The sequence below is a fragment of the Sapajus apella genome, unplaced genomic scaffold (genome assembly GCF_009761245.1).
Source record: "Sapajus apella isolate SASKATOON/1434 unplaced genomic scaffold, GSC_monkey_1.0 scaffold58, whole genome shotgun sequence".
NCBI lineage: Eukaryota > Metazoa > Chordata > Mammalia > Primates > Cebidae > Sapajus > Sapajus apella.
The window spans coordinates 5,917,475-5,930,147 of record NW_022436998.1 but is presented as its reverse complement, the minus strand read 5'-3'; the positions used below and the strand labels follow the sequence as shown (position 1 = coordinate 5,930,147).

At 39.5% G+C, this 12,673-nt stretch overlaps 1 protein-coding gene across 6 annotated transcripts in view; it reads right to left on the bottom strand.

Moving 5' to 3' along the window:
* Positions 1-12,673, bottom strand: part of PANK1 (pantothenate kinase 1) — a 62,602-nt gene that overhangs the window by 44,221 nt on the left and 5,708 nt on the right. Inside the window, exon 2 of one of the 6 annotated variants that reach the window (XM_032245577.1) lies at positions 9,435-9,528. The exons of the other annotated variants lie outside the window; for them this stretch is intronic. Coding sequence (XP_032101468.1) covers positions 9,435-9,528 — 94 coding nt within the window. The remainder of the gene's footprint in view (positions 1-9,434; positions 9,529-12,673) is intronic. 6 annotated transcript variants of the gene reach the window in all.

Genomic DNA, 12,673 nt, shown 5'->3' with positions numbered 1-12,673 from the left:
AAAGGCAACATCTTATTTGCATTGTCTCATTTTACAAATCATGTCACATCTAATGTAAAGTTAATTAATGAGAACAATGATGCTTGATCAACATAAAGGCTAGAAACTGTCATAGATGATAGCTGCAGTTTCATGAATTTCACCCATTTATTTCTGTACTTTATTTGGATTACATAATTTGAAGAAAAGTTTGATTCAGAGAGAGCAACTGCAAATTGTAACTGTTCTTTTGAACAGCTTCCCTTGCAATCTCAGGGATTTCTTGAATCAAAACTGATTCAGTAGCTTGAAAAGATTTACTGAAAATGTTTCACAAGAAGCTGAATACTAAAAATATCTAAAAACGCCTCACTTTGGTTGCAACGCATATAAAAATCAAACAAAAAACATCCAAACCTTTTAATTAGTGCTAAAACTCTAAGACAGCATTACCGGGACTTGACAGGTTACCCATGTACTTGTTACATAACTGACCTAAGCCAAGGTAAGAGGGTTTGCCAAGAAAATATGTCTAAGCCTTGACTAAAACTTAATGGAGTCTGGTACATGTGTGCTGAAGTGGTATATTACCTTGTGCAATCTTATGTGGACAGATATATACAGGTCAAACTTTGAGACTTTAGAGCTACAAACTTGCCAATCAATGATTTATTTATAAGAATTCAGAAGAAATTTATTCCAATATATCTCTAAAAAATGAGTTAACCCAGCAGCAGCAGCAGCATTTGCAGCATTACAGCAATTAACATTTAGGCCATACTATGTGCTAGGCACTGTGCTGGCAGCTGTCCATGCAGTATTTAATTTAGTTCTCATAACCCAATGAAGCTGGCACTTTTCCTATTTACAGATTACAAAACTGAGGCTCAGAGAACTCCCCCAAATATTAGGTGATCTCTAATGTGCTTTTAAATTAAAGTTTTTCAATAGTTAAAAATTTTTTTTTTAATTTTTGAATCAAATATTTGGACCCTCTAAAAGTTACATGCAAGCTGCTGGCACATCCCTGTACTCTCAGCTACTCAGGCGGCTGAGGCAGGAGGATTGCTTGAGCCCAAGAGTTGGAGATTAGCCTGGGCAACACAGCAAAATCGCATCTCTAAACAAACATCTTTTAAAGTTACAAGCTGGATATAGCAGTTGCACAACAAATATCCATGAATGAACAAACCCAAACACTTGTACATCATTACCTATGACTTTCCGTATTACAAACCAGTATAAAAGTTGATATTAATGAAGTTCCTAAATTATTAGAATATGTTAAATGATATTCCTTTCTCAAAGAAGGCAGCGATGTATAAAATGCATCTGAAGCACATTTTCATAAAGCTGACAAAAGGAAACCATTTCCAGCAGTTTACACAGACAGGAATTCACTTGTATTTAACTAGTTTGATCCCAGGAATGTTCAATAAATTGAATGATACTGATTCCGCATCTTTTTCTTTGCTCTTGGGCTAAATTAAAATACAGAGTCATAGGTCTAAAGATTGCATGAAATTGCAAATTTTAGTAATATCCCTTCTGTAAATACTTGATTCAATCCTGAATTCAGCAACTCCTGAATCCTAGGCCTGAGGCCAGTCCTACATCCTAATTGTCTTCAGGAGAGCTAGCTTGCCTGCTCCCACTGGCCCCACCCAAATGGCTTCAGAAGAAAGGAGAAGGATGGAATTCTTTTAATACTGTTCTTTAGTCTTAATCTATACCTTTGGCACAGGACTACTTCATTCCAATAATGAGGTTTCAAATCTCAGACCATGAAGAAATGGTAAAAAAAATGAATCATAAACAAACAATAACAGGTATGGGCAAATGAAAGGATTCTCCAGGGGCAACACAAATCAGGTTTTCATTTATCCAGCTACAAATGAGATGTAACAATTTTACTTGTGATTAGATAGCTGAATTTATCTAATTGTGCATCATAAAACACTATAGTCTCAATGAATATAATATACTGCTAACTTTTTCAGCAAATAACAGATTATGGTTTTTTTTTTAAGAGTTCTTTTCTTTTGGAAATAAAGACAAAAACATTTAATACTGAACTTATATGACTACTGGGATTTGCTTCAATATTATCCAGTTTGGCGGAGAGGAGATTGGTGTGTAATAAAAAAAATAAAATTGGACATGATTTGATAATTATAGAAGCTGAGTGATAAGTACCTGGCAGCTCATTATGCTATATTCCCTAGTTTTGTATAATGTTTAAAATGCAGAAAAAGTTTTTAAAATCCCAACAGTTTCCAAAATGCTCACTCAGGACAATAAGAGGACATGTAGAGCACAATGACCTTTGGAGTAAAAACCAAATGAGTCTAAACTGGGGAAGTTTCTTTTTTGCCACATAGATCCTGCTTATGGAACCGAATTATCAGGCTGCTTTCACTTTTGCTGGGACAAACTTCAATCTGCTCATTCTAACCAGGAGCATAAGATGAAAATATTCTGGCAACTTCACCCTGACATTTCAGCAGCAATAAATAAATTATAAATCACCCTAGAAAGGTACAAGGCTCAAATGGGGACAGGTTTATACCTATTTAAGAGAAAAAAATAAATGGTATTCCCCAATCCACAATGAACAAATAACTCAAAATAATTGGTTATTAGGAAACAAAACCAATAACAAATTATGGAATAAGTCCAAATTTATAATTTTCCTATGACTAATACTTTAGTGCATGCATGTCTATATATATATCCATTCACATGAAAGCACATGTATTATTTTCTTCTCCTAGCATTGATGGAACAGTTAACACCTGCTTGGTCTACCTGCTGGGTAATCCAGCACAGAGCCCAACTATATTTACAGTAGAAATTTAGGTGGGAGAAAGGGAAGAAAATAACGATGTGATTCTAAAGAAATTCTATCCTCATACCAACCATAGTGATCCCTGAAGTATTTGTAGAACACGTTATTTCCTGAAAATAAGCCTGCCTCATCAAACTTCTCATCTTCTGACATTGTCCTACTTAGCAAAGGACATGTTGACCTTTACTCCCCTTCTCTACCTCAAATGCTTCAATAATTCAACTGGTATTACTGATGCCTGCTGGGACTTTTCTCTGAGTCTCTTCTGTGAACTGTGTCCCAGTCATTGTGTACTGGTAAATGTTTAACAATTGGTTCTCTGAAAATAAAGCCCTGATTTTTAGTGTTTGTCAATTTCCATGATGTACATATATCCATCATGGCCAATTTCAAGCTATCAGCATAAGGATATTGAAATGCAGAGTTGGAAAGTCATGTGTATAAACAACTCCCATAGTCTGTATAAGTTGGCTTTACCACAACGCTGAAACTCCTGGTTTGCCGAGGATAATGCCAGTTTGTGCCTGTGGTCATGGCATAATTAATGAAACCCCTACCGCTCTTCAAAAGTGTTGATGAAATTTTTTTTTTGAGACGGAGTTTCACTCATGTCACCCAGGCTGGGGTGCAATGGCGTGATCTCGGCTCACTGCAACCTCCGCCTCCTGGGTTCAGGCAATTCTCCTGCCTCAACCTCCTGAGTAGCTGGGATTACAGGCACGCGCCACCATGCCCAGCTAATGTTTTGTATTTTTAGTAGAGACAGCGTTTCACCATGTTGACCAGGATGGTCTCGATCTCTTGATCTCGTGATCCACCCGCCTCGGCCTCCCAAAGTGCTGGGATTACAGGCTTGAGCCACCGCGCCCGGCGATGAAATAGTTTGTGGTCGCCCCAAAGAATAAATCATTTTTGGACCCTTTCATAAAGTAAAAGCCTTCCACAAAAAATGATAAGACCTTCCATAAAAAGTAAGAAGATGTGATTATCTCCTTAGTCAAATGTATACTAACTTCCTAGTATGGAACATTCTAAAAACATAACATCCCTTTAATTTTTTTTTTTAAATCAAACATAGGTAGTTGGAGGAATATGAATAGTAAACAGGCTCCACTAATGTTCAGGTCCAGACTCACACAGAGTTTAGTTGATTTCTGGAGCCATGACAGCATCTGAGTGAAATCAAGCCACACAGTTGGCTTCAGGTTACACTCTAGCTTAGAGTCATATGCAGAGCCCAAATGAAAGCAAATATCACATGCAGAGTCTAGCACAGTGCCTAACCCAAATAAATTAAAAATTGATTAGACCCTGTGGGTCCAATGGGAATCATTAAATCGCAGAGTTCAAGGCCACCCAGGTCAATACTTACTTGATCTCCTTTATGACAACCCCAAGAAGCCACTCTCCAATCTTGCTTAAATACTTGTCAGCAACCCAATACAATCTGAGTCACATGAGTAGAATCTGGCAGGCATTCATCAAAGAGGAGAACCCAAAGAAAGAGTCAAGATAACATAGCTATCTTTATCTTATGTGCTATTACATAGAAGATGAATTCGATATACTGAATTGTCAAGAACCACTGGGTAGAGGTTACAGGGAGGGAGATTATGAGTAAGTATAAGGAAGAACATCTAACACCACCACAATAATAATAGTTAACATTTATTGAGTGCTTACATTTTGCTGGAAGCCTTATCATACTGCTAACTCACGTCAGGCTTGAAGTCAACAAATCCATTCCTATCTCTCTCGCCCCCGACTGTCTACCGAGGGCTATAACAGAGTTGTCTGTCCAGAAGCCCAAGGGGTATTCAAGTAACTGGCTGCCCAGGCTAGCCACAACTCACAGAGGTTCACACAGGTCCAGTCTGTCCTAAGCCTCTATCTGCAGTCCTTGCAGCCTCAGATTCAGTGTAGGATCGAGGCCAAGAATACTCGAAGGTGCATGTGCTGGGGCTGAAGGCAAGCAGTGGGAAACATTCATCTCATTCATCATATGCCAGAGGAGGATTCTAGAGTCTTGCAAATCATTGCAAGGACATTTTTTCAGAGAATGGGTTAAAAAAAAAAAATGACCCAAGAACTGGATACAGCTCTTCTGAATCCTGAAGTCTTGTTCAATTAATGCGGCTTTTAAAAAGGAGAAGTACTCACTTTTCTTATTCTTCTCATCTCCTCTGCCTATAACTGCCTCACTCAAGGGCTGAGATATCAAACAGTTAAGATAAAAGGAGGATATTTCATTTTTTAAAAATAACTATATCCTGACACAAGATTAGCAATCAAATAAATTCCACTGTCCTCTTATTCACTAAGTTGCCAGCATCACTCTCAGACAGGGTATTCTATACTTGGTCTCAGGAGTGGCAATGAGGCAATCTATGATAATGAGGTCAAGACTTGTGACACAGGCCATGTGTCCTGCTTCTAGAAAATCAGAGGGTATCAGGGAAGCTTCCATTGAGGAGGTGATATCAGATCAGGTTGGGGAATACTCTGAAATCCAATCTCCAAAAGATTCCCAGTCAGGGCAAGATGAGTTTATGGAAATCCTGTTATTTCAGAGTTTCAAAAGCCTCTGTAATTAAATAACAGAAATGAAAGTAATATTAAACATCTATATATAAATATATATATATTTGCTAAACGATCAACTGTATAGACGTGTAAATATATATATATATATATATATATAGAGAGAGAGAGAGAGAGAGAGAGAGAGAGAGAGAGAGAGAGAATGTCCTCTATTAGTATAAATAAAGCTAGTATTAATAGTGTCTTGGTCTATTTTGTGCTGCTGTTAACAGAACACTAGGTAATTTGTAATGAACAGAAATTTATCTGGCTCACAATTCTAGAGGTTAGTAAGGACAAGATGGGGGGGCTGCATATGGCAAGGACCTTCTTGCTGCATCATCCTATGATGGAAGCATGAAAGGGCAAAAGAGCACGTGTGCACAAGAGAGCAAGAGAGTGAACTCACAGCCTCAAACCCTTTTATAATGGCATTAATCATTCTTGGGGATGGAGCCCTCATGATCTAAATGCCTCCCATTAGGCCTCATCTCCCAACACTGTTCCACTGGGGATTTTCAACACATGCTTTCTGGGGGACACATTTAAACCACAGGATTCCACCCCGGCTCCCCAAATTCATGCTCTTCTCCCGTAAAACATACATTCACTTCGTGCAATAGTCCCAAAAGACATAACTTTACAGCATCAGCTCAGAATTTCAAAGTACAGAGTTCATCTGAATCATATATGGATGAGATTCAAGGCAGGATTCATCTGGAGGTACCCTTCCCTCCAGCGGTAAGCCTGTAACCTCAAACAAGTTACTTACTTCCAAAATACAATGGTAGAATAGGCACAGAATAGACATTCTCATTCCAAAAGAGAGAAATGGCAAGAAGAAAGGGATAGTCTGCAGTCCAAAACCCAACAGGGCAAACACCACTAAATCTTACGGCTCCAGGGTAATCTTCCTTGACTCCACGTCCTACCATCTGGGCACACTGGAGGGGCAGTTGGGCCCCCAAGGCCTCAGGTAGGTAGGCCTACCCCTACAGCTTTGCTTGGTGCTACCCATGCAGCAGCTCTCAGTTTGGAGTCAGGCATCTGTGACTCTTCAGACAGGTGTTTCATGCTGATAGTTCCACAGTTTTGGGGTGTTGGTGTGACCCCACTCCTTAGGCTTTAGTAGGCATTGCTCTAGGAGACTTTCTGTGGTAGCTATGACCCCAAAGTTATGCTGTTCATTGCCCTAGTAGGGACTCTCTGGTGGCTTCACCCCTGCAGCAGGTCTCTGCCTGGGCCCTGAGGCTGTCTATGACATCCTTTGAAATCTAGCTGGAGAAAGCCATGCCTCCACACAATTCCTTTTTGTTTTTTTTTTGTTTTTGAGATGGGAGTCTCACTGTGTTGCCCAGGCTGAAGTGCAGTAGTGTGATATCAGCTCACTGCAATCTCCGCCTCCCAGGTTCAAGAGATTCTCCTGCCTCAGCCTCCTGAGTAGCTGGGACTACAGGCACATGCCACAACGCCTGGCTAACTTTTTGTGTTTTTTAGTGAAGACAGGGTTTCACCATGTTGCAGGATGGTCTCAATCTCCTGACCTTGTGATCTGCGTGCCTTGGCCTCCCAAAGTGCTGGGATTACAGGTGTAAGCCACTGCACCCGGCCTGCTTCCACAATTCTTACACTCTGCGTGTCTGAAGACTTAACGCCACATGGATGCCACAAAGATTTGCTGTTTGCACATTCCAAAGCTGTGGCCTAAGCCACAACAGAGCACCCTTGAGCCACCCTTCTTGCTTGCCCTTAGGGTGAGCAAGAAGCACTGTATTGAAATGTGGAGAGCAGAGACTTCAGGCAGCCCTGAGCAGTGAACCCCCAAGATCCAGAGGGCACACTAGGTCTCTCTTTTGATATATAGTCACATGTCACTTAACGACAGGGATATTTTCAAAGGAAAGTGTCATTAGGCAATGTTGTCATTGTGTAAACAGCATACAGTATACTTACACAACCCTAGATGGTATAGCCTACTACAGACCTAGGCTATATGGTAAACCCTATTGCTCCTAAGCTGTAAACCTGTACAGCATGTTACTGTGATGAGTATTGTAGGCAGTCGTTATACAACAGTTAGTATTTATGTATCTAAACATACTCAAACATAGAAAAGGTAGAGTAAATATACGGTATAAAAGACAAAAAATGGTATGCCTGTACAGGGCACATATAGGAGCTTCCAGGACTGAAAGTTGCTCCGGTGAGTGAGTGAGTGGTGAGTAAATATGAAGGCCTAGGACATCACTATACACACTGTAGACTTTACAAGCATTGCTCACTTAGGCTACACTACATTTATAAAAGAAATTTATTTCTTCATTAACCAATTATACTTAGCTTACTATAACTTTTTTACTTTATAAACTTTCTAATTTTTAAAAGTTTTTGACTCTTTTGTAATAACACTTGGCTTAAAACACAAACACATTGTCGAGGTGTGCAAAAATATTTTCTTTCTTTATATCCTCATTCTATAAGCTTTTTTCTATTTTTTAAATTTTTGATTTTTTTACTTTTTAAACTTATTTGTTAAAAATGAATACACATATGCACACATTAACCTAGGTCCACATAGAGTCAAGGTCATCAATATCCCTATCTTCCACCACCACACCTTGTCCCAATAGAAGGTATTATACACAACTGTAAATGCTCTCTCTATATATATTTTTTCTAGAGACAGAGTCTTGCTCTGTCACTAGGCTGGAACGCAAAGGCGTGATCTTGGCTCACTGCAACCTCCACCTCCCGGGTTCAAACTATTTTCCTGTCTCAGCCTCCCAAGTGGCTAGGACTACAGGTGCCCACCACCACGCCCTGCTAATTTTTGTATTTTTAGTAGAGACAGGGTTTCACCATGTTGGCCAGGATGGTTTTGATCCTTGACCTTGTAATCCGCCCACCTTGGTCTCCCAAAGTACTGGATTACAGGTGTGAGCCACTGCGCCAGGCCACATGCTATATTTTTATATGACTGGCAGCCAGTAGGCTTATACCATCATCATCAAAAACAGATGAGTAACGCATTGAGTTATGATGTTGCAATAGTTATGATATCACTGGGCAGTAAGAATTTTCCACTCCGTTATAATCTTATAGGACTATGTTTGTATATGTGGTCCTTCCTTGGTTAAAAGGTCTATATGTGGGGCATGACTATATTTCCTTCTCCCAGGTCATGGCACTCTGTGCCTGTGATGGGAGGGACAGCACCAGTAATTTCCAAAATGCCTTCAGAGTCATTCTTCCATTGTCCTGATGAACAGCCCCTGGCTTCCTTCTATTTCTACTAATCAATCTCTTTATCAACTGGTTGCTTGCCCACATCCTTGGTCTTCTCTCCTGAAAATGTTCTTTCATTCTCTACCACACTGCCAGGACGAGAATCCTTCGAATCCCTAAATTCTGTTTCCTTTTTAATTATAAATTTTAATGTTAAATAATTTCTCTCTTATTTTCCTGTATGCAGTTAAAAGAAGCCTTGCAGCTCCTTTAATATTTTGCTTAGAAATTTCTTCCATCAAAGATCGTAGTTATTGCTCTTAATATTATGCCTTCCATAAAGCGCTAGGGTATAGACACAATTCAGCCAAATTCTTTGCCACTTCATAACAAGGCTGGTCTTTACTCCAGTTTCCAATACCTTACTCCTCTTTTCCATCTGAGCTCTCATCAGAATTGCCTTTATTGTCCTTATTTCTACAACATTCTCATCACAATCATGTAAGCAATCTCCAAACAGATTTAGACTTTTACTACAGCGCTCTTCTTCTTCTCAGGCTTCACCAGAACCACATTTAATGCTCTGTTCATAGCAATACAGGCTTTTCATAGCCTGCTTCCCCAAATTCTTCCAGCCTCCAGCTGTTATCCAGTTCCAAAACTCCTTTCACATTTTCAGGTATTTGTTATAGCAACAGCCTCATTTCTCAGTACCAGTTTTCTGTCTTAGTCCAGTTTGTGTTGCTATAACAGAATATCTGTGACTGGGTAATTTATAACGAACAGAAATGTATTGGCTTACAGTTCTGGAGGCTGCGAAGTCCAAGATCGAGGGGCTCCATCTGGTGAGGGCCTTCTTGCTGCATCATCCCATGGCAGAAGTGCAAAAGAGTATGCTTGAGAAAGAGCAAGATATTGAACTTGCAGCCTGAAGTCCTTACTGGCATTAACCCATACATGAGGGTAGAGCCCTTGAGACATAAACATCCTCCATTAAGCCCCACCTCCTAACACTGTTGCATTGGAGATTACATTTTCAACACATGGGTTCTGGGGGACACATTCAAACCATGATAAATAGTATGATATCTTTTACTATGCAGGTACTAGGGTCCAGGCACGGTACTACACTTTACATGCATTTTCCACATTTGGTTCTTACTGGAACTGATAAGATGGACACCATTATCTCTATTCAACAGTGAGCCTTGATGAAGTAAGAATCTCACCTAAGACTTTGTTGCTAGTAAGTAGGAAATGAGGATCTGAATCCAGGTCTGGTGGCAACAAAGCTCTTTCCACTACAGAACCCTACCCATACTTGCTTCATGAAATCCATTAGGGCCCTGTGCAGCAGAGTCAAAATCTGAACTCAAATAGTTTTACCCTGAGTCCTGAGTCCTCAGTTTCCTCATTTGTAGAAGGAAGATAATGATGGTACTCACCTCACAGTCTGCTGGGAGTATTTGATGAGATAATCCATGTGTCTAATTTAGTGCCTAGCACATAGTAAGTGCTCCTTAATGTTGGCTACTGTTACCTGCACAGACACATGGATGAGCGTTTTTCCAAAAGTGTACAGACTACATACACCCATCTTTTCCGAAAGCTTTACAGAACACATTGCCTTTCCCCAAGATAAATAATAGGCTTATTGTGGTGGAAAACAAAGCCAGCTGGCAAGGAAGATAGACTTCGGTTACAATTTTGGCCATTCACTGATTACAGGTCTTTGGTCAGGTTGCTTTACTTCTTTGAGCCTCTCTTTCCCCATCTTTAAAATGGAGAGTAGGAGTGGGAATTGCATGCTTTTGTAAAAGCACATGCAGAACAACAGACACAGAAATGTCACTCAATAATAGCTACTTTCATTATTCGGTAAGTCAAAGCTACTGTCAATGACTTTTTCCCCCTTCATTTCTAACTGTAGAAAAATCTGTTAGAGGTTCAGGTCATTATTTTGAAGTAACTCTCTCTAAAAATAATATTTATTTGCCCTTTGAATCATCTGCTACTCTCAAATACACTCTCAAGGAGAATACACACATACACATACACACACACACACACACACACACACACGACTACCCAACTCTAAGCATTTAAAAGGTGTCATAAATTAGGTAATGAGATACCAAGCTTGACAGCTGCACTATCTAGAGAAAAGGTCTACTTAGAAATTCTGTACGCCACAGTGGGTACACTAAATACCTGTCATCCCAAGATCCCAAGATGAATACTGGCTTATCTATTAAAGCTAAAGCACATGTAATTAAATACACTAGAAGTCAGACCCTTATTAATTTTCATGATAATTTGTTCATACTTAACATATACACACATAAAATATTAAAATGCAGGCTATCACACACACAGACAACCTGTCAGTTAAAGCCAATATTCCTTTGTTTCCCTACTTATACTGTCTCCAAAACTATGATGGGTTTCGTTTTAGTCACTTGTTAAATGTCTCACATGTCAAGAGTCAACAACACTATTTCTGTCTTTGGTCACCATGACAAATAAAATATGCTTTGTATTATATTCATGTTGAAATTCACTTACTGGTCTTTTGGAGGAAAAAGAGTGTTCATTATATTTAATAGAATCCTGATCCTTAACCAGTTAGACACTGGACACTTGGGCCTTAAATTATTAATCATCAATTCAAGTGTGTATTGTACAATTCATAGCTTAATTGACAAACTTGGGAATCTGACCATGCCCTAGAAGGCAGCAATGCTAGAGTGTGACCCTGCTTTCCATTTCAGCCTTTTGTTTTTGAATTTGCAATGTCTCTCATCCATCTAGAAGTACTGATTATGTTAAAATTGTTAAAAATACTGTATGCACCCACAATCTATGCAGATACAGACAGACAATTTTTCTTGTTTATGTTTTTACACTGTTTTTTTCTAATTAGCCCGGTTCAAGGGTAAGGTAATGTCCAAGTGCCAAAGCTAAGCATCCCAATACTTAGAAAATTAAAGCCTTATACTTTCACAATGATGGCTAAAACTGGTAACAGATTGGGGTTTTTTCAGTCTGTACCAACCCGTACACAAAGTGCATAATGAACTCTCACTCATTTTCTGCTATCTGGATGATTTGAGAAGTCAGAACCACCGACTAGAAGACCGACTGCATGTAACTCAATATTCCTGCCTGTTGCCACACAATGCGATGGAATAGGGTAGCACATGAACCCTTCAGATGATACTCACGTGTTTGCCTTTCTGCAGTGTAGTGTTCAGTGACTCAATTATTTCCTTTGCATTCTTCTCTCTTCACTAGTGTTATGGCTGTTCTAAAATAGTGTCATTGGTGTCTAAAATATCTAGATTTTCAAGACAACAACTATATACTACTTTGTGTCATTTATGTTCTTCCTCTAAAAAGTATACATTCACCAATATTACTGAAAATAACTTTAGGGAGGAAGAGGTATGTACAAAGTTGTTGCTGCCACACTTTGCTTTCTAATACAGCAAAATACTCCAAGTTCTAATCAAGACTACAATGTCTTGGCCGGGCGCGGTGGCTCAAGCCTGTAATCCCAGCACTTTGGGAGGCCGAGGGGGGTGGATCACGAGGTCAAGAGATCGAGACCATCCTGGTCAACATGGTGAAACCCCATCTCTACTAAAAATACAAAAAATTAGCTGGGCATGGTGGTGCGTGCCTGTAATCCCAGCTACTCAGGAGGCTGAGGCAGGAGAATTGCCTGAACCCAGGGGGCGGAGGTTGCGGTGAGCTGAGATCGTGCCATTGCACTCCAGCCTGGGTAACAAGAGCGAAACTCCGTCTCAAAAAAAAAAAAAAAAAAAGACTACAATGTCTGAATCAGTGATTCAAAGTTTGTGTTTGTGTGTGTGTGCTTTGTGATATAAAGACCCTGCGTGTGGTCTAAAGCTGCAAGAGATAGATTAAACAAATTTTGGAATATCTACATAATGGAATATCAGAAATATAACACAACCATTAAGAATGATGTTTAGATGCCATGAGAAAATGCTTATACCAAAATTTTTAATAAAAAAG